The 27701-nt window shown below is 40.3% G+C and overlaps 1 protein-coding gene across 2 annotated transcripts in view; it reads right to left on the reverse strand.

Annotated features, from left to right (window-relative positions):
- Positions 1-27701, reverse strand: part of gabbr1b (gamma-aminobutyric acid (GABA) B receptor, 1b) — a 128217-nt gene that overhangs the window by 24709 nt on the left and 75807 nt on the right. For both annotated transcript variants that reach the window (XM_038725333.1, XM_038725335.1), the window contains exons 10-13: positions 24844-25089; positions 24639-24702; positions 22505-22582; positions 4659-4809 (exon numbers count right to left, since the gene is read on the reverse strand). In XM_038725333.1, coding sequence (XP_038581261.1) covers positions 4659-4809; positions 22505-22582; positions 24639-24702; positions 24844-25089 — 539 coding nt within the window. The remainder of the gene's footprint in view (positions 1-4658; positions 4810-22504; positions 22583-24638; positions 24703-24843; positions 25090-27701) is intronic.

The raw sequence follows: 27701 nt of genomic DNA on the forward strand, positions 1-27701 counted from the left end.
TATTTATTCTGTTATTCTTTTCTAAATTGTAATATTTGCATATATGTTCTATGTGTGTAGCATGAAGGGGCTATTTCATTGAGCAAGCATTTGTTGTAAAAGGACAAATAAATGGCCTTGATTCCTTGAAATGATGCCATTTTTAAACCCAAGTTTTTACATTCATGTCCTACACCCAGGCATTTGGTTTCAGTGTGCTTTAAAAATGTTCTTGTTGAAACTGGATTGAGATAGGGTCACCAGTCACAGTGAACATCAAGTCTCCTTTTTCAATGTTGGTCCTGAAAGTCACAAGAAAGTCACTCAACTGACACTTCAATCGTTTAACTGCTTTCAACTGATTTACCTTACTTGATTAAAAATTCTTTGGGGTCTTAAAATTCAACTGACATCTTGACTGCTATCTGTGCTCACATACCAACTGACATTTGCACTGCTTAAGCTTGATTTATACTCCTGCGTAGGGTCTACGTGCGTAGCTACGCCATAGACTCGGAGGCAACTTGACGTGTAGTTACATTTTTGAGGAAGTGCACGTCAGGCGATGGCATAGCCTCTGTGTAGCCCCGTAGCCTACGCCGTCCATTCGACACAGAAGTATTAATTACACTTTACAGCGATCCATATCTCAAAATATTATTATAAACAATGTGTAATACAGACATGTTGACCTTCTGAAAAGTTGAAAGTTCAGAAACAGGCATCAGTACTTGGCCAGGGCTCCTTTTGCATTTTGCAATTACTGCATCAATGCAGCGTGGCATGGAGGCAAACAGCCTGTCCCATAGGAAAGCAAAATCCAAGAATAGATCTCATAGTTGTTTCCTTCATTTCTCCTAGACACAAATGATCTATTTTTAAAACTAAGGTGAGACCAAAGGCTTTTTCTCCTACTTCTCAAATTCAGCTCAGAAAAAAACATATATAATCTCATTTATGTCTTACTGTGATCAAAACAAGAGATCTCTAAATTATCTTAAATAAGTCTTATTCAAGTCTCCATTAAAATTTCATGTTTTCCAATTTTTTTAAGTAGTCACAGCCAGCATAACCACCACTTTGACATGATGTTCAGAGATTAAAAAGGATTGAATGCACGCAAAAACTGAGATACAACAATGTCATACAGGATGAGCACTTTTACTTTTGATAGTACATTCACTATGGAATATTTTTATACCTTTACTTGAGTAAACTTGTGGCTATGGTTATTCTCCTCTTTTGAATAGGAAGGAAAATTGTACTATATTTAAGGACAATCAGTTGGTGACTGTTTGTTGTAGTTGGATGGCGAAGGGGCTATGTTGTTCACCTTTAAACAGCAGGACTGGGGTTCAAATCCAGCTCAGGACAAGTCTCCAGAAAAGTTCTCTAAGCATAGAACGTAATACAATCAAACTCACTAACATCTCCCTAGTGCTCCTAACTGCTTTTTAGGAGCAATAGGCAAGACATTAATCAACTCAAAAAGATACAATGATTGTAATCTAAATTCAGTATCCATTATTCTTACCCAAGTCTCAAAAACTCAATCTCTCCTTATCTCATACCTCAAGGGGGTTTTAGGAGCAACAATTCAGAACGAAGTGATCTGAAAAAGATATACAGTTGAGATCTTAGTGCTTTCTCAAGAGTTAAAGAAAAGACTATTCTAAGCAAAGGAATTTTCCTCTGGGGTGGCACAGCTGAGGTGTGATGGAAGCCCAGGTTGCTCTGACAGAGGCCTTCAGCTCGTCTGTATTGTTGGTCTGGTTTCTCTCATTTTCCTCTTGACAATATGTTCTCTATGGGATTCAGGTCAGGTGAGTTGGCTGGCCAATCACAGTAACATCATGGTCAGCAAGCCAGTTCCTAGTGGTTTTGGCCCTGTGGGCAGGCGCCAGGTCCTGCTGGAAAAGAAAATCAGCATCTCCATAAAGCTCTAAAATCTCCAGGTAGATGCTGCATTGACTCTGGACTTGCTAAAACACAGTGGACCAACTCCAGCAAATGACATGGCACCCCAAAACATCCCTGACTGTGGAAACTTCACACTGGACTTAAGAAACTTGGATCCTGTGCCTCTCCACTTATCCTCTGGGACTCTCGGACCTGGATTTCATCTGAAAAGAGTACTTTGGACCACTGAGCAACGGTCCAGTTCTTTTTCTCCTTAGCCCAGGTAAGATGCTTCTAACATTGTCTCTGCTTCAGGAGTGGCTTGACACTGGGAATGAGACACTTGTAGCTCATTTCCTGGACCCGTCTGTGCATGGTGGCTCTTGATGCTCTGACTCCAGCCTCAGTCCACTCCTTGTGAAGCTCCCCCATGTTCTTGAATAGGCTTTGCTTGACAATGCTCTCAAGGCGGAGGTCATCCCTGTTGCTTGTGAACCTTTTCCTTCCACACTTTAACCTTCCAGTCAGCTTTCCATGAATATGCGTTGATCCAGCAGTGTGAACAGCCAGCCCTTTCAGCAGTGACCTTCTGCGGTTAGCCTCCTTGTGAGGGTGTCAATGTTTGTCCTCTGGACAACGGTCAAGACAGAAGTCTTCCCCATGATTGTTGTTGTGTGTACTGAACCAGACTGAGAGATTAAAGGCTCTTCTCAGGTTGACATGTCTGTTTTACGCATTCTTTATTATAATTTTCTAATATTTTGAGATATGGATTTTTGATTTTCATGAGCTGTAAAGCAGAATCATCAAGATAAAAAAAAAAAACAGTGCTGAAATATTTCACTTTATATGCAATGAATCTATATCTATAATAAAATGTTTCACTTTTTGACTTGAATTGTGGGGAAAAATGAACTTTTCCATGATATTCTAAATTTCTGAGATGCATCTGTAACCGCTTTCAGAGCATTCCCTCCGTTGATACATTGGGCACTGCAGCTGACTATCTTGACTTTTGGTCCTCCCCCCCCCCACACACACACACTCTTACCAAAATAGAAAAACAGAAAACTTTAGAATTCAAGCTCAGGGTCACAGTGAAAGCACAGGCCTGATACAGTACACATACACCCACACACCAACACTATCATGCACAGAAGGATATTTGTGTTTGTCAAAGGCTGTATCTCCCAGTGCTCACACAAAGCTTCTTACTGTCATCCTGCTGCTGTCAGAGGGAAACTGTCACCCAGTTAGCTGTCTGTCAGGAATGCAAACTGCAGTAAGTGTGGATTCAACAATCTGCCTCATACATACATTTTTACAGGAGTCACCGTCAACATTCAGACTGAGCTCTGTAAATATTACATAGATCACGTCCAAAATGCATTCATATTAAAGGTGAGGTTTTGTCCCTGGCACAGTTTAGGTCCTTAAAAAATATATTTTATGAAGTGATAACCAAGGTTGACAGATTAATGCCTTCAGTTCGGCCCAAAATGTCTTTTTAACTAACTCAACTGTTTTACACCATCAACATAGTTTTCACGTGACGTCACATTCCAAGATAAACGCTCCCTTGGAGAGCAAAAAAGACATTATTTTCCCCTGGCCGCCAACCAAGAAGCAAGTGATACACTGTTACTTTTGCGTTGCCAAAATGCTGAATGGTTGTTGTGCTTTTAGATGCACTAATCGATAAGGAGAAAGCCTGGGCTGTGGTAGGTGAGGGATTCCCTGCAAGGTAAATGTAAACATTACCACAGTCGAACGCTGGCAGGGACCTGGCGGTTTTTAACGGCAGAAATACGACAGCAGGTGATGTATATAGATCGCAAGTAACCAACACTTGCAGTTTGTGTCCATATCTATCTTTTTCTTGAATTGAGAGGTGATCCAAATAAAATTTTATGGCTTTTGCGGCGTCTCTACGAGAGAGTCCGATGTGAGCCGCTATCTTGCCCTCCAGGTCACAGTGCATGTCACGTGAACTATGAATTGTCATCTTGCATTTAGAAAAATTCAATTAAAGGTTTTAAACATATTACTTCTAAACTGATTTGTGTAACTTAATGAAATCTTTTGATCATTTTATATTTATGTATAATGTTACTCTCTCTTACTGAATGCTTCAAATATGTGGGCTGCTTATCTTCCACCCAACCTTCTCCTCCTGTGTCATTGCAACAGAGACACAGAGCGTCCCTCTAACCATAACTCACGGTGCAAGAGGAGAGCCAAACATCGCATGACTATAGTCTATTTCTTTAAATATTCTGTCATGTCTGCATGAAGCTGTAAGGAAGTAATATCAGTAACATATAAGACACCTATGTCTGAATGACAAAATGTCATTTCTTTAACAGATCGATGAAGCCAGCAATGATACATATTCCATTTCTGAAAAGGGTTTAAGTCCAATATTCACACTCCTTTCAGCTTTAGCAAAAAATAAATATACAGTATTAAATTCTTTAGCTGCTGCATGCTCCAAACTGTGAGTGTCTGCTGTTTGGTGCTGGGCGGGTTGTGTACACTGGGTTTTTAGAGCTTTTTTGTACTGTGAACAGGTGCCTGCTGTTCACAGGTTGATGACAGCAGAGCTTGTGGGTCCTAAAACCAATACCTCAGTATTCGGTAGTAATTATCTGTTTGTCACACAAGTCAGTCCATACACATAACACGCCAACCATTGCTCATATAAAAATAATGATTTGTGCAACTTTAAATTAACTTGATGTTGATCTCAATCAATGTCTAGTCAAGGTGAGCTTTTGTACCTGACATTGCTGTTGTAGATGTTGAAGGTGAGGCAGACGATTCCCAGCAGGATCCCCAACCCAGCAAAGACAGACACAGACACAAAGAGCTTTTGGGACAGATAGCGAAACTCCTCGATGACCACTGTCTGGTCTGCAGGGGGTCCTGAGCCTACAAAACACAGAGGAAATAATGAAAAGGAAGAAGAGACTGTCAAGGAACAGGTCCTGCTCAGAGACACAGGACTCATTTCTACTGGCAGAATGCCTTTATATTATTTATTAATTATTATTATTTATTGATAATCTCATTATGAAGTTATTATTGAATAACCTAGAATATGATCATGCTGTCTTTTGAACATTGGACATAGTATATTAGGCTAAATTTTTCAGGGAAAATGAAATAATAAAACTCAATATCAAAGCCAGTGCTCAGGAATTATTAGTCTCATGTGACTGAATGGAAATGATAAATTGTAGTGTAAATTAAGTGTTTCTTGCTGACAGACAGACTCTCTGATGATAAAAGTTAATGGGGAAATCACAGATCATGAAAAGAAAAATCTTGAAGAACGTTGTTTTTGGTCTTTTTGTCGTTCAGACCTAGAATAAACACAGATTTTTAACTAGACAGTGAATCAGAAACAAATCAAATATAATACTTGAGAGTAAAACTGATATCCAATAATAATAATGGCGTGTTGGTCAGAAAAAGATTTCCGTTAAGGCTGCTCTCGTGTTTCCTTGCTCATGGCTCCTCAGAGATCCTTCCTTGCTCCTCTGAACACAAATAAGAGCTTTGAGACTGTCACTAACCCCCGGTCGTGACCCTGACCTGCCTGTTGGTATGTGTGTGAGTGTAATTTTTGAGTTTGCGGTGTGCTTGGTGTGTTTTGGTTCTGCTTCCTCCCTCATGCTCTGGGTCTGCTGGTGGGCGTGGTCACCGGAGCTCCAGTCAACTCACCTGCAACGCATCCTGTTAATTAGAACACCGGTGTCTCATCCTGCAATCAACTCACCTTTAAAGACCAGCTCAACCTTCCAGTCCCTGCTGGATTGTTGTACTATACAGTATGAACATGTCAGCCTGTTTTCTGTCCTGAACTACCAGCATCTAGTCAAAATCCTTGTGCTGAATGCTAACTTGTGTTCTCTCTGTCTCAACCACAGAATACCTGCCAGTTCATGGACATGTGACACGGAACCCCCTGAGCTTAGGAGCCTGGACCTCATGACCCTCGGAACGACCACCCCCCTCCAAACCACATCTCTGTTCTCACTTGTGTTAAATAAATTCTCCCATTGCACCTATTCTGATCTGCGTCTGAGTTTCTGGCCCCGGTCCTGACAGAGACGGCCTAACAAGATGGGGGACAAAGAATGACTTCTGGTTCAAGCGAGGAGTGAGGACATACCAAATAAGAGACTCTGGATGTACACTATGCCATGTGAGAGTAGCTGTGGACTGGAGTTGTCTGCCTAAACGAATTCTCAGGCTTAAAGCTAGAGTAGGTTATGGTGGGAAAACTCAAGATACAGCTAGATTTTTGAAAGTGAACTGAAAAAGTCCCACCCACTCCCTCCAAAGCCATTTCCCTAAAACACATGTTCGTTGTTGCATTTGACTTATTGGTTTTGGTCAGGATGTAAAGAGAATTTCAACAAATAACAAGATCGCCTCTGAAATATATTACCTAGCTTTAGCTTCATTTTTAATATAAAAACAATGATGTCTGACATTGAACATATGTAATAAAAACAACCCACCCATGAGCACACAGAAATACATTTAATCAATTAGTCATATGTCGCAGTTTTACAAATACAACCCTGGCCAAAGCAATTAAGACAAAATAGCAGCCAGTATATACAGTCTAAATACATGCTAAATATAAATAGACCAGTAAATTCTATAAGATTGTACAAAGGTGGGGTATGCGATTCTAATCCAATACATGTCTTTTTGTCAGAGAAGAAAAGCTTCAGAGCTTCATTATTTACAGCGCAAAATGCTAAACAAAATCAGAAAATAGCATCACATGGAACAGTAAAGATTTTCCTTATTTGCAACTCATAGTGGTGCATAAGCTTATTCATTGTTGGTCTAAACTGGCCTCTTCATTTTACCAGAAAATCTTTAACCCTGTCTCTTGCTTTCAAAATGATTTTTAAATGTATGTAATGGTACAATATCAAATTAAGTTTACATAGGGATACCCCAGTCAAGTTTTTCCAATCTGTGTCCTTTAACAGCGAGTATCTGCAGATATCTGACACATTGACTAATTCATCTGACACACCTTTTTCACAGGCCACTTGACCCCTGGTTCAAACTATGAATCAGTCAGTTTAAATTATTGATATGGTGGATGAAATTTTTATATTGGAGAATGGCGACTCCTGAAACTGACCGTGATCTGTTAGTGATATTACTAAGCTAAAATTGGAGCTACAAAAACATTAGCAGTGGTACGGTGGTGTTACAGAGTGGCTTTGGCTGAGTACAGACACCAACTTGTGGAGAGCACTTTAACCCAACAACAGATGAGTTTAATTTTGCCATCAATCAGCGGCCAGCCCTGCCACTGTTTGTCAAAGCAATGTTTAGTGCCGACTAAAAATGAGAGGTTGCAATCAGAATGTTTATACTCTGTTCTTTGCTAATGACAAAGAGAGTGTGTTGGAGCTCAGAACTCAGTCACTTGCACTGGAGCGCACAAATACATTCAGGTGGGCCTACATACACACTCAAACTGCCATGAAAACAAATGCTGCACTGTAGAGGCCGGCTATTGCACAGGATACCAGCTGCAAGTTTAGACCAAATGCATTGGGTCAACATTGTTGGCTTTCATTGTCTTTGAGTAGGTTTTTAACATACTGTATCATCATCCGGGTCATAGTTATCCAAGGAAGGTTAAAATCAAGGGCAACTGGACTTGGTTGAAGATACTAGAAGAGGTTTTGTCCCTCATCCAAGGGACTTCTTCAGTTCTGACTGACTGGTGGTGAAACTATTTAACCTCTGTGTAACTGTTTGCAAGGATCATCAATACTTCTGGTTGTTAGTGCTCCTGGCTGTGGTAACGACAGTGATTATGGGCGTTAGAGACACCTCAGGACAAGTCTGAACGAACCATTGTTGGCATCTTCACCTGAGGCCAAAAATTAACATTTGTTAAGTTTCCTGGGAAGTGAGGAATTTGGGTGCATATATAGAATACAATGGGCTCAGATGTTTGATGTGTGCTGTATGCGGCTACTGTGTGTTGCCCTTAAAGAGGAGTTCTGGTTACAGGTCTTGGGGAGTATCACTGCATATGTGGTAGTATAAAGCCTTTTGTGGCTCTCGGGCGAATGAAATCTGATAAATTGCCTTGTGTGATGTCACATGAGTCAGCGTAAGTTTGGGCTCACCAGAGCCCTGCTTCAGAAAGCAGGTTTAACAAACCAGAGTTTAGCTTAACCCTGAGCTCTGAGTTGACGGAGCCTGAGATGGTAAACTTGTTAAAAAGTATGTTGAACCTGTTGGAAACACGTGCGTGGTGATGGTAAAGTGGATAAGACACATGACTTTGGTGTGAGAGACCCAGGTTTGAATCTACTGTGAGACACCAATGTGTCCCTGAGCAAGACACTTAACCCCCCCAGAGGCGTGCGACCTCTGACATTTATGGCAAAATAAGTCGCTTTGGATAAAAGCGTCAGCTAAATGAATAATTGCAAAGTGAAACAAAGCCTGATTATGATGACCAAAAATCCATCATCAATGGAGCTCCGATTCACCATGGCAACGGGTAAATATAGAGCAGAGCATCCATTTTAATCGGGTGGTGCTAGAAATATGAATGCGTGCCAACGCGGAACATGATTTGTTTTTTATGTTAAAACACAGGAGTGGAGGAAGGAGTCAATACGTTAACAATATTAGCCTACATTTTATAGGCCTACAGTGTAGCTCATTCATCATTTACCAGACTGGAATTCTCCTATAGTCCATTACAATCAAATTAAATAGGAAGGCTATATTTATTCAGCTGTAACCTGACGTGACAGAGTGCAGGTGGCAATAAATGAAGATAAAAATATTAATCTGACAGATCAGACACAGTTTAAGCCACCCATGGACACTGTAACTTCACAGTCCAACAAAGTAAGCAATATTTTTTTGCAGTGGAAAATGTGTCTATAGGTCCAAACTAACTTCTATTATTATTATCTATTTTACATTTAAAAAATCTTGCTCTTATCATTATTTATGAAATACTTTCAAAACACAGTAAGACTATAAGCAGCTACTATTCAAAAACATAATTTTAAAATAGGCTACATTTATTTGTTTCAGCTGCACCCGTCATCATCACTTTATTTCCAGCATGATAACTATGATAGGAATGTTCCAGTCAATGCGATTAATCACAATATGACAGATGACTGTTCATTGATCAGTTATATTAGTAACTGTAAGTCATATTAGTTTGATTTAAACAGTGATTACTGTAGTAATGTAAAGTGTTTCAGTGCAACTGTTGCCAACCTGACAGCAGTCACAGTGTTATAAAGAAGTACAGTAGGCTATAGATTTTATTCTGAGGATGAATCGCAATGTCCAGAGATCGCTGTCTTGATAACAAACTAATACATAATAATAAAAACCATGATTTTGATTTTTTTACTTCTGCAAATGATATGTGCTTTGATATCAACAGTATGAATGAGGAAATTAAACGCTGTGTCAGCCAGGTGCCGCAGGAGGGGAGGAGTCAGAGAGAAACTCTGTTGAAGTGAACCTCCTCCCGAGAAGATTCATGGTTACATACATGATACATAGTTTTTATCAATCCCGCTTTCTGAAATGGGGCCCAGACCTCTCTAACCAGCTCCTCATCTCTGCTCGAGGCTAGAGGCTCCAGGCTACATTTGCCACAACTAGAATAACACATTCAAATCTCTGGTTTTGACAAGGGAGAAGAATGTGTGTAAATAAAAGCGACCATATTTTGGATTCTGCTACATTGATTTATTTTACATTTTTGGGTCCAACTGTCTATTGTTAGTGTTTTAGGGGTACTGTCGTAGAAAACTACTGAAATATATAAAATTGCTGAATCACTGTTAAATCATTGAATAAGTCAAAAGGGGAATTGTAACCTTTGAGAGAATGGTTAGACTGTCTAGTCATAAAGGTGAGCAGTTCAAATACACTGACTCTTGTCATGTTTTCTGGTACAACACTTTAATACATTCAGTTTAGACAACAGAGTGTTTATTTATTCATCATTAGACACAACGGCAAATTTTACAACAAGCATTATCTCACCATAACCTTATTATTATCTCACCAATAACAACTATTTTGCTATGAAAACACTCAAACTATTGGCACAAACCACAAATCCTCTACTACTCCCCTAAACTGGAGCAGGAACATCATGAGATTCAGCTTCTATTAAATTGACATTCCATTTAGAACATGGACTGTGCATGACAGAGCGTGTGTGAGAATATAACTATGTGCGTATGAGTGTTTCCTACTTAGCAGTGTTTTTAGCAGTGACAAAGGAGCCACAGGCGATGCAGTGTAAGATCTGTGAGCCATGGCATGTTTGAATGAGATGTTAATAGTTGATGTTAATTTTATACTCTACAAATGTGTTGCTACGGAGGCTGCTGGTTTGTATGCAGCTGTGGATCTTAGTGCCACACTTCAGAGTCTAAAGCTGAGATGACTTTGAGAATCTTACTTCATAAGGCTCAGTGTTGGTTAATCAAACTAGGGCTGCAGCTAATGATGATTTTAGTATTCGAAGCTTCTATAGATTATTTCAACGATTCATCGATGCGTCGTTTAAGAAGTACTTTTGCTTGGCGGCAGCTATACTATATTATGCCATCTTTATTTAAGATATCAGGGGTAGCGTATTCTGATAATAATATATAATAACTAATAATGATTTCTTTTTTTTTTGATGTTACTGACAATCAGCCACTTTCTCGATGGCATTCCCAACAGCAAGGTAGCATAAATCGACAGAACAACGGCAGTCTTGAAGTCGGTGTGGCGTTCACACTACTTGACTATTCGGTGACAGGGGGTCACACACACTACAGGAGCTGACAACAGCTATGGCACCTGACGCTGGTTTCCAAACCACTTTTATCAAAAAAACACACGTGACATGTGAAATGGGAAATGAGCGATCCTGAACACGAAACAGCTGTTGTTTGTTATTTTAAAGATGGCGATTATAATGACAAAGAATATGGTTGAAAGGATGGATTAGCACACGCAGGTAGCAGGGATTGTCTGAGCTACAGAGAGAGCTGGGGGTGAGTTAAAAGGTGCAGCTCCCCAACACCCAGTTAACTCCTGACTGTGAGGTTAAAACTCACAGCCCAAAAAGGGGAACACACATGTACATTTTCAGCTGAGGTCTGTGGCTTACTTTGTCTAGCCTTCAACTCAACAATCAGTCATGATTTCAGTTAAATGCTAAAGTTGCTGTTACTGTTACCTTGTCTGTGGCCCGCTGGCAGAACACCAGATGCTTTTTGTTCAGCTGCCATCGTGCTGTTGCCAAGGCGACATAAGTTTCGTTTTACAGTGGACAGACGGTAACATTACAGAGTTGTTGTTTTCTTTAGCTTGAAATATTCCCATACTTTGGCCACTTTCTTTTTGTCCCTCGCTGTTTTCTTTCTTTTCCTCCACTTTGCCAACAGCACCATCATAATCACATCGTGTTCACAGTGTCAACACGATGTGCGACAGTAATAAATGTCCCTGCTTAACACTGTGCTGTATAGTTAATGGATTAAACGAAGCATCGATGCAAAGAATTTGTGTCGAAGCATTTTATGAATCGATTTAATCGATGAATCGTTTCAGCCCTAATTCAAACGGTGGCTATTTTTGATTAGTTTTATATTCAGGGAACATAACACAAAAAAGTGAGGTAGATGTAATGTAGTGGATGTAATGCCAGGAGAAGAAGAAATCTTATAAAACAAAGTGGATACAAATTCAGTCAGTCTGTAAAATTAGCTGTTAGCTTACCACCAAACCACTACAGGTGGATTTATAGAATTTGTGACTTTTTAAAAAGATTTAAAAACACAAAGGACACATCATAACACAGAGGACAATTACCCACAAGGATTACGTTGTATCCCTGTTTTGCTGCTACGACTGCAGCGCCCTCGCTCAGCACCGGACCAGTTTTGAAAAAAGTCATCCCAATTAATCACGTAGACACAAGTCATGGAAAAAAAGGGTCCAGGTTGAAAAATACTAATTTAAGCACTTAATACGGCTATGACAGATGTTTTTCATCACTGGAGTAATATACAGTAAGAAAATCCAGTGTTCCTGCACAGCATTTTCACTGCTGTGATAAGCCTTTTCCACTTTATAATCGTATAAACAATGAAAACTCCACTGCAGACGCAGCCACATACACACCACAGCAAAAAGAGCTGCATACGTTACCTAGCAATGTTGACGTTGTCTTCTGGAGAGAGTTACCACCATCACAGTGTGTTTGTTATTGCGAAATCCTCCTCAGTCTGCTCTAGGTTCAACTTCTCTGCTCGTTCATTCTTGGAGCAGAACATAAGCAGTCCACTCAGCTTTCCTGTCCCACTACACTCCTTAAAAGTTGTAAACATTGGAACTGACAGTGTTCTGCAGTCACATCAGGGATCAGCAGAAAGGCCTCACACACACACACACACATACACACACACGACTAAAAGGCAAAAGTTCCCAAGTGAACATAGAAGTCACTGCGGGAGGATCCACCATAGATCAGCACACATGGCCCCTTCTTGGGGGGACTGACAACCAAAGATCCTATAGATGTCAATACACTTTGACATCTGTTTGGATTAAAATTTTGAAGTTTGTATGCATTCACTTCATATTAAACAATCCAGTGTTTTATAAACACTTTCCTGAACCAGAACATTCGAGATACCCTAAAAACAAAAGAAGGTTGAACAATCAGCCATTACGCCCCATGAGTCTTACCTCATTCGAGTGGATCAACGATGCAATACAGTGGCCAGATATTGCATATTCAGACATCTGTACATGGATCATTTGATTAAGTATTAGTAAATAACCAACCTAAAGTAGACAGGAACCCAGAATCATGTGCAAACAAAAATAAGGATATTTATTACAATTCACAACTGAAACAACCAACCAAAAACTACTTTCTCAAAAGGGGAAAGTGCACAAATGTGTAAGGCAATAATGATGTACTAATTAACTAGGGGAGTTATATTAAACACTAACAAAAGACAACACCTAAAGTGATCCCTCCACTGTGGAGGCTAACCCAAGCACACGGCTTTTCACTCACAGAGCCAGCTTTGCGTAGCACTCTACGCAGTGGCTGGTCTGAAGGTTGGCCCACCGCTGAGAAATCACCAGGGACATGCCACATGCCAAGCCGTCATTCAGCCCACTGGCCAAACTGTCTGCCGTCTAGTCCACTGTCTGTTGATGCCACTATACTGTATGACTGTAACAAGGACGTGCACAATGCCGGGCTGAAGTTGCCTGAGCAACATTCCAACACTGAGTTGCCCAAACTTTTATCACCTTCTGATAGGCATGCCTCTGTGGCACAGAGATGGGGCGGCCCTATGCCTTCTGTCATATTGTTGTAGTTATGTGAGAGCTCCAGTGAGTCTTTTGAAGTTGTGGAAATGATTAATCATGAATGGTATAACATAAGGGATGCCCTGTGAACAAAAATCTCTACATCTGCTTCTGAACAGTGAGTAGTAACAACATTATGAGAGTTCCCACTCTTTTCTCAAGATCATTTCCCAGGACATTTTCAGCGATAATCTAGTTGGTATGACAGACTGACATGGCGCCATACACTAATGTGTTCTTCTCTGTGTTTTACTTCTTGCCTAGTTTTCCCAGGTTTCTTTTCAGCACTGTAGCCAGGCTGACAGAGAGTCACAGCTCTATTGAGCCAAGTATTCCCATAGCTCTCAGTAGTTACGACTTCATGAGCTTCTTTAATGATAAAATTCTAACTATTAGAAACAAAATTCACCAAGACCTGCCCTTAACTGGCACCAACTTATCTCTAAACTCAGGAACCTTAGAAACAGCGGTAGAACCAGATATATGTTTAGAATGTTTTGCTTCCCTCAACCTTTACCAACTAACTTCAATAATTTAATCTAAACCATCAACCTGCCTCTTAGACCCCATCCCGACTAGGTTGCTTAAAGATGTTTTACCCTTAGTCAACACTTCTATACTAGATATGATCAATCTATCTCTATCAACAGGCTATGTACCACAGTACTTTAAAGTAGCTGTAATTAAACCTCTTCTGAAAAAGCCCAAACTTGATCTGGATGTTTTATCAAACTATAGACCTATATCTAACCTTCCATTTCTCTCTAAGGTCCTGGAGAAAGCAGTTGCTAAACAGCTGTGTGACTTCCTACATAGCAATAGTTTATTTGAACGACCTCCTTATTGCATCAGATCAAGGACTTGTCTCTGTACTGGTTTTATTAGATCTTAGTGCTGCATTTGATACCATTGACCATCAGATCCTATCGCAGAGACTGGAACATTTCATTGGCATTAAAGGAACCGCTCTAAGCTGGTTTAAGTCCTATTTATCAGATCGATTTCAGTTTGTACATGTTAACAATGAGTCCTCCATGCACGCCAAAGTTAATCATGGAGATCCTCAAGGATCTGTCCTCGGACCAATCCTCTTCACTTTATATATGCTTCCTTTAGGCAATATTATCAGGAAATGTTCCATAAACTTTCATTGTTATGCAGATGATACTCAGTTATATCTATCAATCAAGCCAGATGAAACTCATCAGTTAGCTAAACTTCAAGTGTGCCTTCAGGATGTTAAAACCTGGATGACCTGTAATTTTCTAATGTTAAACTCAGATAAAACTGAAGTTATTGTTCTGGGGCCCAAGCACCTCCGTGACGCATTATCTAAAGATATAGTTTCCCTTGATGGCATCGCCCTGGCCTCCAGCACCACTGTGAGGAATCTTGGAGTTATCTTTGATCAAGACGTTTATGTCTCACATTAAGCAAATTTCAAGGACCGCCTTTTTTCACCTACGTAATATTGCGAAAATCAGGGACATCCTGGTTAAAAATGATGCAGAAAATCTAGTCCATGCATTTTTTACTTCTAGGCTGGATTACTGCAATTCCTTATTATCAGGCTGCTCGAAAAAGTCCATTAAGACTCTTCAGCTGATCCAGAATGCTGCAGCACGTGTTCTGACAGGAACCAGGAAAAGAGATCACATTTCTCCTGTCTTAGCTTCTCTGCATTGGCTTCCAGTAAAATCCAGAATAGAATTTAAAATCATTCTTCTTACCTACAAAGCTCTTAATGGTCAGGCACCATCTTATCTTAAAGAGCTCATAGTACCTTACTACCCTCTGCTGCAACAACTATTGTTACTAGTCCTATTGTTATTATTGTTATTATAAAAATTAACATTACGATTATCATCATTAACACAAACAATAAATATCTATACCATTTTTCATTTAGTCCAAAGCAACATCACCTTTACTGTCTGTACATCTGTGTGTGTATATTGTGTGTGCTGCCTCCCTCCCCTCTCTCTCCTTCCATCCCTCTCTTTTTCTCTCTGTTCCTCTCTTGCCCTCTCTCTCTCTCCCTCTCCCTCTCTCTCTCTCCTTCACCCCCAACCGGTGGAGGCAGATGGCCGCCCACCCTGCGCCATGGTTCTGCTCGAGGTTTCTGCCTCTTAAAAGGAAGTTTTTCCTTGCCTCTGTCTCCTAGTGCTTGCTCTTGGTGGGAACTGTTGGGCTTCTGTAAATAACATCACAGAGTACGGTCTAGACCTGCTCTTTTATGAAAAGCGCTGTGAGATAACTGTTGTTGTGATTTGGCGCTATATAAATAAAATTGAAATTGAAATTGAATTGTTGAATTGAATTGTTTTAATGATCTACTTTGGGAGTATTCCATTACAGTATTTTATTTTGTTTCTTTTAAAGTCTTCTTTTGTGTTTGAAGTGACAATGCTAGCAAAGTAAAGCAGTACCGTTAGCCAGTATTTAGCCTGTGTTTGACTCACATACAGTTGGGCTCCTACTCATGATTATCCTATAGGGGTATAATGAGGTGAGTTGAGACATGATATTAGGTTCATGAGAAGACATGAAATTTTAACACTAATTTTAAGAAATCTTCCATGCTGAATTATATAAAAAAATTTAAGCATATTAACAGTTTGTTTCTGTGATAGTTTATGGTGGAAATGTTTTAATTTATGTGAAGGGAAACCCAAAATTCAGGTTGTAGGTGACAACACAAAATGTAACAGAATCTAATGCAGAGCTCTCAGTAATTCTGTGTTGTTTTCAGATAGGTTTCTCCTGTAGATCAACTTTTCTCATGTAATATCATCCCTGCTGAGTCATAATTCAGTCTCTCTTTTATTTCTTTGTTCTGACAAAACAACATCAACATAAAACTAACGTCATCATTTAATCTGAATTCATAATACTTTTTAAGTCTACTTGCCTTATACTCTGCTGTGTATTACGTCATTGCCTGACAAGAAATCTCGTCATATTTTAATCTTGTGAGATCTTGAGGCACGAGATCTCCTCACACCCCTATTATCAAACTCTCTCAACAATGCTCAACACACGTGTGAAGCCATTGCTACTGGCCAGGCTGGAATCACAAACCATAAACCTATGCCGGCAAAAAAATAAGCTAGAAAGCATGTCAACTTTAACAACGGAACCAAATATGCTAACCAATTTAACCTTTATCCATAAATCTAATAAAACCACCAGCAGTAATGGCAGCTACCAGCCAGCACTGACTAACAGTTACATTTGAAGGATAAAGAAACTGACATTATCCAGAATTAAATAGGGTTTGCAGGTTGAATACATGGTAGGAAAGCACACACAAAAACACTCATAATTTGTCATTCACTAGTCATATGAATAGGCCTTATTGTAGGCCAGTATTTCTGCACAGTTGCAGATAAAGGTTAGGCTACGCTAAACTGGGGTTGGCCAGCTGACTGTGGCTTGGCTGTGTGGCATGAGTATGGCATTGGTTGCCTCGTAGTGTTAGCTGATGGGTTAATTTGCAAACGGCAAGCTTGTCAGTACCATGGAGCCAATGGTCCAAACTAATAATAAACCAATAATATAGGAACATTACAGATGGTAATGTTATTTAAAATTTTTCAGCATTCAGTGTTCGTTCAGTTTGTCACATTACTGTTTTGCCCTGTATGATTGCTCAAGCCTGCAGAGTACAAGCACAAGCAACAGGATGCATTTCAGTTAACGGCCATGGTGTCATTAATAAGGATTTTCTGACAGTTACACATAGAACCTTTAAGCTCTTTACTCGCAGAATGGAAATAGTAAAGCATAGTGGTGCATAATTCTCTTATTTCTGAAATAAAGCACACAGAAACCAACGCATGCATATCTGTGAGATGTTACTGATAGCCAGCATTACCTAAAAGCATTTAAGAATTGTAAAGAGGTCAGCACATGCATACATTACACTTACTAATCCACAAGGAAACAGAATCCAACAAAAGCAAGGTGAAACAAAGATCCAAAAGCAGCCAAGTGAGGCAGGAACACGAGGCACGAACAAACACTCTTGACACAAAAAGGTAAAAATCAGAACAGGAAGAGAAACTAGACACAGACAGCAAACACAGACAACTTCAGAATAAACAGAAAACTGCAAGACACAGAGAACAAACAGGGCACACATAGACACACTGTAACCTGATGCGAGATGAACACCTGAACATACCAAGACTAAAATGCAGAAAGAGAAGAGGACATGGACAAAACAGACTGACAAGAGGACTAAGACCAGAACAAATGACAACAGACCAGGATGGAAGAAATAGAACACCAAATGCATATAAAACCTAAACGGCAAAAAAAAAACCTAGTACCTAGATCTAAGAATTGAGACACAGAACCAGGATTACACCCTAAGACATCAACTAGGACATGACGGGATGAGCAGGGACGGTGAAAACTGAACTATACATAAAATCATCACAAGAATCAACAAGGCAGAACAGTAGAAACACAGGACGTGGAACCAAAAACCCCTAAATAAGACCTGAAATCCTTAAACCCTGACGGTAATATTATTTACAGAGACCCAGCAGTTTCCACCATGAGCAAACACTTGGAGACAAAGGCCAGGAAGAAACCTCGAGCAGACTCTTGACTCAGGGAGGGTGGCCATCTGCCTCGACCGATCACTGTTAGGAACCCTGAGATTAAACTCAGAATTCTGACTTTAAATTCAGAACTAATGCACATGTGGCCCTAATCCTCTTCTGTAGATATATATTGAAATTTTATACTGATAACAATTTGCTTAGCCCGGCCAGATTGCGCCTGCACCCCCAACACACCAACTACCACTCGGCCAGTGACATATAACACTTTTTTTCAAAAGTGTCACCTCTGAAGACATGGACGTGCCCACCTGCGTCACATCAGCACATCAGTTTCGTCTCTGCTGCAGCTGCTGATTTTACATCTTTCTGTTCCTTTCTCACACTGTTCACCACGACACAGACAGAACTACTTTTTTTAATATAAGAGTAATGATGTAATTTGTTACTTTCATCCCTGTCTAGAGCCACCATCAAGTAAAATTTCAATTTGTCAAACAAGCAAAACTAAGATGGTGAACTTGGTTAACATCAGCATATTAGAATTGTCATTGTGATTATGCTAGCATGCAGATGTTAGCATTTAGCTCAAAGCACCGCTGTGCCCAAGTACAGCCTTACCAAGCGGCTAGCATGGCTGAATACTGTTATTCCTGTCACCTTGAAAGATATATTGCAACATATTCGGCATTAACAAAAGTGTTCGCCACACTCTGATGAGTTCCATTTTTAAAGACTACATTGTTTTGTCCCTGTTTCCTTCTGCATTTTCCATGAAATGTTTCTCTCACTGTGTGTGTGTGTGTTTGTGTGTGTGTGTGCGTTTGGGTGTGGATTTGGGTGGTTTGGGGGGGTGGGGTGTAAGCGAGTGTCCTTCAGGAAAATGTGTTCTCCAACACTAATACCTCTCCCTGCCCTTGATGGTGGAATTGGGACAGTATGTTACCATGGCGACTGGCCCCATAATTGTTACCAAGGCAATATGAGAGAGAGGCAGCAGTGCAGCAGTGGTTGTCAAGGAGACAGAAAGATTGAGGGAGGAGAATTTAAGAGATTGTGAACAAATAGTGTGAAATAAAAGTGAGACAGAAAAGAAGAGAAGAGATGAGAAGAATTAAACAAGGATTAGAGAGGAATGGATTGTAAAGAATGGAAGAGGAAGTAGAGAAGGAAGAAACAAGGTAAGAGAAGAAGATAAGTTGGAGTTGGGGGAGCATAGGTGTCATTTGCACTGGGGACGCTGGGGACATGTCCCCACCACTTTTTGAAAGGGCATAATTTGTTTTAAAAAAAACATTCTGAAATATAGCTTGCAGTTAAATAACAAATAGAAAGGTTTCTTTGCACATTAAGAAAACACGTAAAGCAATTACAATATAGAAGAAACAAATGTGCATTGTCCAAAACAAAAAAATCACTTAAGCTAAAATTTAACAACTTCTGGACACAGTTTCTTTTTGGCCAACTATGTGTTGACTCAGTAGGGATGATCTACAGAAGAAACAGATCTGAATGCAGCACAGAATGACTGAGAGCTGTACTGACTTACATTTATATATATATATTAAAATGTCATATGCTTCCTGAATTTTGTGTTTCCTTTTACATAAATAAAAACATTTCCACCATAAATTATATAAGAAACTTTCACCACAATGCAGGAAATTAAAGATCTATAAAGATCAAAATTTCCTGGGGGAGATCCCCCCAGACACCCCGCTTATATATCTTGGCATTGTGGATATCGTTGAAACACTGATTAAGGATCTTTTCATTTAGTTCTCTTGAACCTATTATTGCCTATCGCGATATCTTGCGAGCTAAGTCTCTCTTCACACCCCTAATCTGAGCCCCAATGAGCACTTTTCAACACAAAGTGACGTCATTGTGGGGGAGAGAACTACTATGTCTTGGACCCAGAGCTTTGACATATCAGCATGTAGCAACCAGTGTACAACCAAGTCCTGGTCATCTTGAGGAGGCCTAATTCTGTCACATCACCCTGGCTATTTTTGGTGTTCACCGAGAGGAAGGGCACTGCTGACCAACCATAGCGGCGGAAGGAAGGAAGACATCTTGATGAGTACCTCAGGGTGACTGGCTGTCATACTTGCAGAACTCTATTCATCCACTGTCCGAAAGCATCTGCTGACCTCCAAACATAGTCCAGATGGCCCAGATAGCTTCAGGCAGCATGAGCGCAAGGTCAAACACCAAAAACACAGGAGGTAGCACTTCCTCCGGCCCTCCCATGAGTCTTGGCGTTCCAGAGTGAGAGTCAGTTGACTTGGTTACAAAAAATATTTTCTGGCACACAGCCAGCAATGTATCACTGCTTACAGCTTTTTTAGTGACAGTAGACGAGAGTGACGTCAAACAACAGGGGACATTGCAGCCTGGCTCATGTCTTCACAGCTGAGATGTTGACAAACACTTGACAATTAGCAGCTTAGTTTTCAGAGGATTGATGGGGAGATGGCTTGCTGTGATCGTGGGATTGAAGAAGGCAATATCTATTCCTATGTTAAGCTACTTTCAAATCACTAAAAAGTTTTGGTCATTTAGAGTGGAGAACAATCCAACAAATGTAGTACGCTTTGGAAAATGTACATAAAATGTTACTTAAAATACACGTGCTTTGTTGGGAGGTAGTAAAGGGACATTCAGCAGCATTGGAATGGTCTTTTAAATTATTGTAAATTCTCAAAGTAGAAAATATTGATAGCATTAGTACTGTAGACAAGTGCATTATGTTGATGTGTTATGTTGAGAACAGGTAAACATGGAGGAAGCGATCAGGCGACAGAGAAATGTCTTACTTAATTATAACAAAATATTATGGGTGTGGAAAATAATTGATTCTTAGATGCATCACGATGCGGACTTGGACAATTCTGAATTGATTTCCAAATTTCAATAATCGATTATCCAGAGGTTAATTGATAATGTAATGTTGACAGAATGAAAAAGGCGGAACTCTGAAATGTGGATGTGCAGCACCGGACTGTCTGCGATGTGCACACAACAGAGTTGTGTTCTCCCTGTTTGGCACACGGCAGCTGCTGAATGAATGACTGCAGCTACTTTCACATGATTTTCACTCACATGGTAAGGCTTGGCTAGTGTCCTCTACTCATTCTTCAACGGACATCTATGTGACAGGTCACACAAAGTGAGGGTGAAAGTGAGCAGAGGAAACTGTGAGCGCTAAGTTTCTGTCTGGCAGTAAATGTACAGTGCAGGTCACAGTGTGTCCGTTACTTAAACTCTGTCTGTTGTTTTCCAACTGCTGTGCAGGAAAGCTAACAGTACGTTTTTTAGCTACTGGTTCAATTTTGTTTATATTCATTCAGCCACATATTTAGTATATTGAGAATGAACAAAATGCCATTTTTCGCAGTCCTTGTTACTCAATACAAGATTACAATAATCAACTTACAAGACAAGACATGTAACTACACTAGACAGGACAAAAAAAAGGTGGAGTGAACGTGGTGTGGCTAGAGCATTGTAAAGTGCATAGTTCAACCCGTATATGAATATATAATAATAACAGCAGCATCAGAAATGAAAATAGCAGCAACAGAGGTCAGTAATAATGCTGTAATATGTTATAATGCCATGTAATGTTAGCTACATTAAACGTTAAAATGTTAAATAGCCGCATGTCACTACTACCTATTTGGTTGCATCATTAAAAGTACCAAGTAGTCACACAGTGAGAAAAGAACATCTTTATCCTATTTGTTTCACAATTGCATCGTAGCTCTCATAATCGTAATGACGTGCCTAATGATTCCCACCCCTAGAGGTGATGCATGATATCAAATCGAATTGTTGGCAGAATAATCGTAATTGAATCATATTGTGAGACCAGTTGAGAATTTATAGTATATATATAAATGGAATTTGTGATAAAGGGATTAAATGGACATTTCAAAGCACTGGTATGGTCCTTCAAAGTGATAACAATGACAATATAATATTATATCCTCAAAAAATCCTGCCGCCCCCTCTGCCAGTCAGTAAGCAGTGTCACCTTGTTTAGTTCTGGAATAGCTGCCAACCCCCACCCACCATGAATCCATCGATATCATCTTGGGACCATAGGAAATTAAATCAGCTGTGTCTGAGACAGCACTTGTGACAGACAGTTGAACAAACACGCAAACAGAATAAACAACTGAAGGTCAATCTATATCCATACCCCCTCCCCTACAACTGACCATTGCATCACTGAAATGTTTTCCATTTCACAGACTTACAACATTCTCCACAGTAACCACTGTTAGATCTGCATCTCGTCAGTGCTCAGGGAGGCAGAACTGACATGGATGCACACAGAGCTCTGTGTACTGATTAGGGAACACAATTTCATTCCACAAAGTCAAGGTCATGGGGCCCAATCCCATTACACCACCATCCAGATTGCTCTTGTTTTGCTTTGCTTTGTCAACTAACACCTTCAGCTTATTGCATTGCTGTCACAGCTTTGAACTGGTTATCATGTTAAATTAGTAAATGGAATGACATTGTGAGAGAAAACAGGAGATTAGGAGGTAGGAGTGCAACAGACAATGATAAAGAGAGAAAAAAGGGGGCTGAGGAAGTTGAATGTCCCTCACCTATCCACTTGTCATTTCCATACCAGGATAGATTGCCTTTAGTGCTGTCGTAGTATCCAATCTTCTTATAGCTCCCTCCTGTGTGAAAGAGAGACAGACAGACAGAAAGGTGGCTGGGGTGGGGGTAGACTTAACACATAGAAATGTCTTTCTCCTGCATGGTCCATTTTCGCTCCACCCTGCTTGGTCATGCGCATCCCAAGCACTGACACCAATCGCATGTGATGATATGCAGCGATCATATCATGTATGAAAAGCTGCCGGGGGTGCTGACGGTCTACAGGTCTGATTGACTGTAGCTTCCCCATGTTGGGCTCACTTTGATTTACCCATTTTATCTCTGGGCTGACAGTCCAGGCCAATCAGCTTCTCCTTCTCTCCTGATGGGCAGTCCCGATCTGCATTGTGAGTAAGAACCGTGGATGTGTAAATACAATGTGTGTTGCATGACTACATTCTTAACAAAGACTGTAAATTGCCTTTTAGAATCAGATCACATCCCAATAATTGTATTGCCCATTGAACACAAACGTCCACTACTTCCTTGATCTTTTCAAAGCTTAACAGCAGCTACTTACAACTACAACTTGCAGACTGCAGCAAAGCCAATTAACGTTTATGTTGAGAAGCTGATGTGAGGCTTGAATGAGCATTTTATTTCCATGTCTATCTTTCCATTTGACTTGACTCGACTAAAGAACTGCCCAGGGCCAGTACGGTTCCAATAACAATCAAACAAACCGCATCTCATTACTGACCCTCCCCTTGCGGGATGATCGAGACCAGCACCAACAAAGAGAATCGGCAAAACAAGCTTTATTTTTAATCAGTCCCAAGAATACAGAAAACAGTCCCAGATCTCAGCACTGTCAGAGAAACACAGGCACAGACAGACTGAATAGAAAACACAGGCTCAGCGAGCAACCAGAGCATCACGCCACTACAGATAAGACACAACCATAACCATGTGATCACTCAGCCAACTCTATCCTATTCCATGAAAGGAACATATTAGTCTATAGTCACTGCTATGCAACTTACAGTAAGGCTAATTCCCATTGCCCCTACCACTTGTTTTCGAGTGTACCCCATGGCCCCTAAAATAGAGTTACAATGGCCAAGGGGTTGAATATTCCCCTACGAAAAAACAAACCTTCAGGAACACGATACGTCATCAGTAGTCGACGATAGTTCTGACGTTCAAAGAAGTTTTTATAGGATTTCTTCAGGACAACGATTGACAATGATTCCAATATGCCGTCCGCTGCTATGTTAATCTCTCTCATATGGTAACGTTATATCACACATCAAGCGATCTAACAAGTCACCAATTAAAAATTAAAAACACAGCATCATTACCAGGTAACTAACGTTACTAGTGAAGTTAGCTATTGAGACAACATGCTAGTGGTTGAACTACCAATCTTTTTACGGTTGTTTTGAAGAAAATAACCATATTACGTCGAAATGACATTAAACTAAGAATAACCATGGTTACCGTAGATTTTATGAAGAAAATACTTGCATTCTGGGAACTTTCTCGTAGCCCTCCGTTTGGAGTGTGCCTCTGAAAAATCTCAGTTTTGAGGGCTATGTAGCCCTACCACTTCCCCCTACCCTTCTATCGCAACAAGAATTGGGACAAGTAGGGCTAAGTAGTGGTGAAATGGGATGGAGCCTAAGACTCATACTGTACAACAAAATATTGACCTGATGGTGGTGACTGCCCGTCAGACTGCAGCCAAGTCACTCTGTGTGGTCGAAAATGTGCATCTCATCTGTCACATCAAGCCTGGACTTTGATTTCATGCAAACAAGAGCACTAAATCAACCACCTGGGTAAATGTTTTGCTAATTTGCTAGCTAATCACACATCACAGGATGCCTCTGGGTTTGAACGCATTTGAATTACGAATGTTCAAGCTTTAACCGGGTGTTAGAATTTCTCCAATCTCTTTACATTTCTTCAAACACTGATGCCATAAAAGCTAATATGGCAGGGGCATGAGAGAGGCTTTTCTCAAATTGTCCAGCGTTCAGGAAAATATTCAGGAGCTATTAACTTTTTATGCAGAAGTGTTTTTTTTAGATATGTTATATATTCTCTTTTAAACAGGGACATATTGTTGCATACCTTGAAGCTGTTCAATAAGAGTCCAAGCCATTCGGGAACCTTGCGCGTCAAATACAACATGACCCTGAAAGGAAAAGATAGAATTTAAATGTTGTAAAATCCCACTCCATCCTTCTCATGTCCCTCTCTGTCTCATGTTACTATCAGAACTCTCAGCCCTTTCTCACATTCTGCATCTCCTCTCTCCTCTGGGTTCTGTACTTACTGAAACCCCCTCGAAGGAACTGGTGTTCAGCGCTCGGTAGATCTCAGCTGTGATATCTCGGTTGTTGTAGTTGAAATCTTCTAGCCGGTGACCCTTGACCTTTAGGGGCCCCACAGTCTTGTTGAGGGCCAGGGCTAAAGCCCACACAGCGTCATATGCCAGCGGGGCCTCCTGGAAACCACCTGTCTCCTCTGGATTTTTACCTCCAAGTTTAGACATCAGCTGGGCTAGAAACTCCTGGGAGGTCTGCAGAGGAGAGAACATGACAAAAGATATGTAATAACTTGCTAAATTGTTTTTATTTTAAATTCTTTAGTATTTCTAGTTTATTTTAACTTTGAGCGTGATTCTGAGGAGTGATCGTGACATGATACACAGACTGATAAGGAATAAGGAATTGTAGCAATCCAGCCTAGAAGTAACAGATGTGTGGTCAGAGGGCCTTCTTTTATGTTTTCTCTTGCCAAATTAAATGAGATTCTTCTAGATTGGTGGAACGACTGTTCCAACAATTCCCTCTGTTACCCAAGGTGACCAGGTCTTATCTGTCCGTGCCCCCTAGTTTTGGAACTCCCTGCCTGAGGATCTCCGGCTAGCTAACTTGGTAGCATCTTTTATATCACTTCTTAAAACTCACTTTTATCAGAAAGCCTTTTCTTTACTCATGACTGATACAGTTTTATTTAGTATGCTCCTTATTGTTCATTCTGTGTTATGCTCCTTGAAATACAATTATTTTAGCATTTTTATGGTTTACTCTGTTTCACCGTTAAGTACTTTGTAACTTTGCTTATGAAAGTACTATAACAATAAAGTTGTTATAAGTTAATATAACTGTCCTACAACAAGTAGCAGTACTGTTTATATGTTGTTTATATGTTGTTTATTCCATCCAGTAATTTTTTGTATATCTATTGCCTCATGTATTTCAAATTTCAGGACCAGGAGATAGCTTCAAGGAGAGGTTCAGGGTAGAAGTGAAACTGTTTGACCATAGTCAGATTGGTTTCAAAGCTGACAGAAGCATCTGGAGAGCATCCAGGACATGCTAGTGGGGACAGCACGTCAACCTGCTGCTCCCACTGCAGTCAGCAGCTGTAACAAACACAGCAGACAGGATATGCAGGACGGAGGGAGAAACTGATCATGTACCCAGCAGTGAGCCATTGATCATAAATTATTATTGCCATCATGTAGTTGCCATCAATGATCAATCATCACAGTACATTATTTGTGCCATGTGACAATGGGCAATAAGTTCCCACAGTCCCATGAGGGCCACCATGCATTTGCCGTCTGTGTGGCTCAGCTGTGCATCACCCTGCCTTAGGATCTCATAGCAAGCAAAGTCAATATTCTCCTTTAAATCACAGTGGTCGTCCTATTCTTAAGGCTTTCTCTCAACTGATTAGCATTTGTTGTATTCGGTTTAATTTGAATCTCATTTTATCAATTATCTTTTTTTTTGTTTAACCTTCTGATACTGTATTGTCCTTAATTTACTGTAGCACAATCTCTAAACATAAAATTTAAAATATTTTCTAATACACTATTTGGTGTTTCAGTGTCTTGCTGAAGGGCACTTGGACAAGAGGAGCTCTGAAATCAAACTACCAACTCTACAAATAATGCCCATTCCACTCTACCAACTGAGCCCTACATGCTGTTAGTACAAAGACTAGATAAAATGCACAATTTCATGCAGTGATCAGATGAGACTATCAAACTGTCAGGATTCGAGCCAGAGGAAGCGTGATTGGTGACTGGTGTATTCCGAGCAGACGCAGAGCTAAAGATGAAGGGGAGAGGCAGAAACCTGTTTCCCCCCCCGCCCAGGATAATGTCTGTGCCTCTGTGTCACTTCACTGCACTTTGATCAATATGAGCCCATTCCTGCATCTCAAGTGCTCCCCTCTTCACTCCAACAGAACTTCCAGACAGCAGGGCCTGCCGATAACACACTCTGAACATTAATAACCCCTCTGTCTCATAGAGTTTTAGTATCACTATCAGCACCAGCATACAGAGCAGTATCCTGGACACACTACCCAGCAGGCAACAGGGCAACAAAACATTTATTCCTTTACAATGCCAGCTAAATAAATTTTTATTAAAGAAGAATAGTCAGTTGTTTGAGGGATGAATGAAGTGGGGGTCTTCTGTCTACCAATGTTTAGTTCTGTGTTGATCTGTGAAATGGAGCCAAAGGATGGAGTTAGATTTCATCCTGCTGTTCATAAAAGCACTATTTTGACAATTCTCTCCAGATTAGCCACTCACATGTTTTTGAAAATCTATTGGTTGGGGGGTGTTTTGAAAAACCATATTTATAGCAATAACCAGGCATGAAAACTCCTCACCTTTCACCGTTTTGAAACCTAAATGGGTCACGTACGTGATTTGTGCAGATCCGATGAAAAAATATTTGGGGGGGGGGTTGGTCATTGCCAAGACTGCATTTAGGCCTACCCATTTATTTACAGAGTCCTCTCCTCTGACGTAAGACAGAAGTAAGCTTGCTTACAATGTTAACTGTCCTATCAGATACAGTAACGTTGCCAATTTTATAACTGCCTGCTGTTATTTACCAGTAATGTTAGCTAAGCTAATTGTTCAGAGCAGTGGCAGCAACCTGTATATAATGTAGGCTAATGTCAACAGGAAAAACGTGTCGGCATCTGTGTTATTTACACTGGGGACACTGAGGACATGTCCCCATCACTTTTTGAAAGCGTTCTTTGAGAAATAGGAGCAACATGAAAAAGCTACTGCTTATAAAATGACCCCAAAACGTGCAGCACCAGCCAGTAACTTTAACAACTTCTTGTCACAGTTTCTATTTGGCCAAATTTTCCGTT

The sequence above is a fragment of the Micropterus salmoides genome, unplaced genomic scaffold, assembly GCF_014851395.1.
Source record: "Micropterus salmoides isolate LMB-PRFRI ecotype aquatic unplaced genomic scaffold, ASM1485139v1 Ms_hic_scaffold_17, whole genome shotgun sequence".
In the NCBI taxonomy this organism is placed as follows: domain Eukaryota; kingdom Metazoa; phylum Chordata; class Actinopteri; order Centrarchiformes; family Centrarchidae; genus Micropterus; species Micropterus salmoides.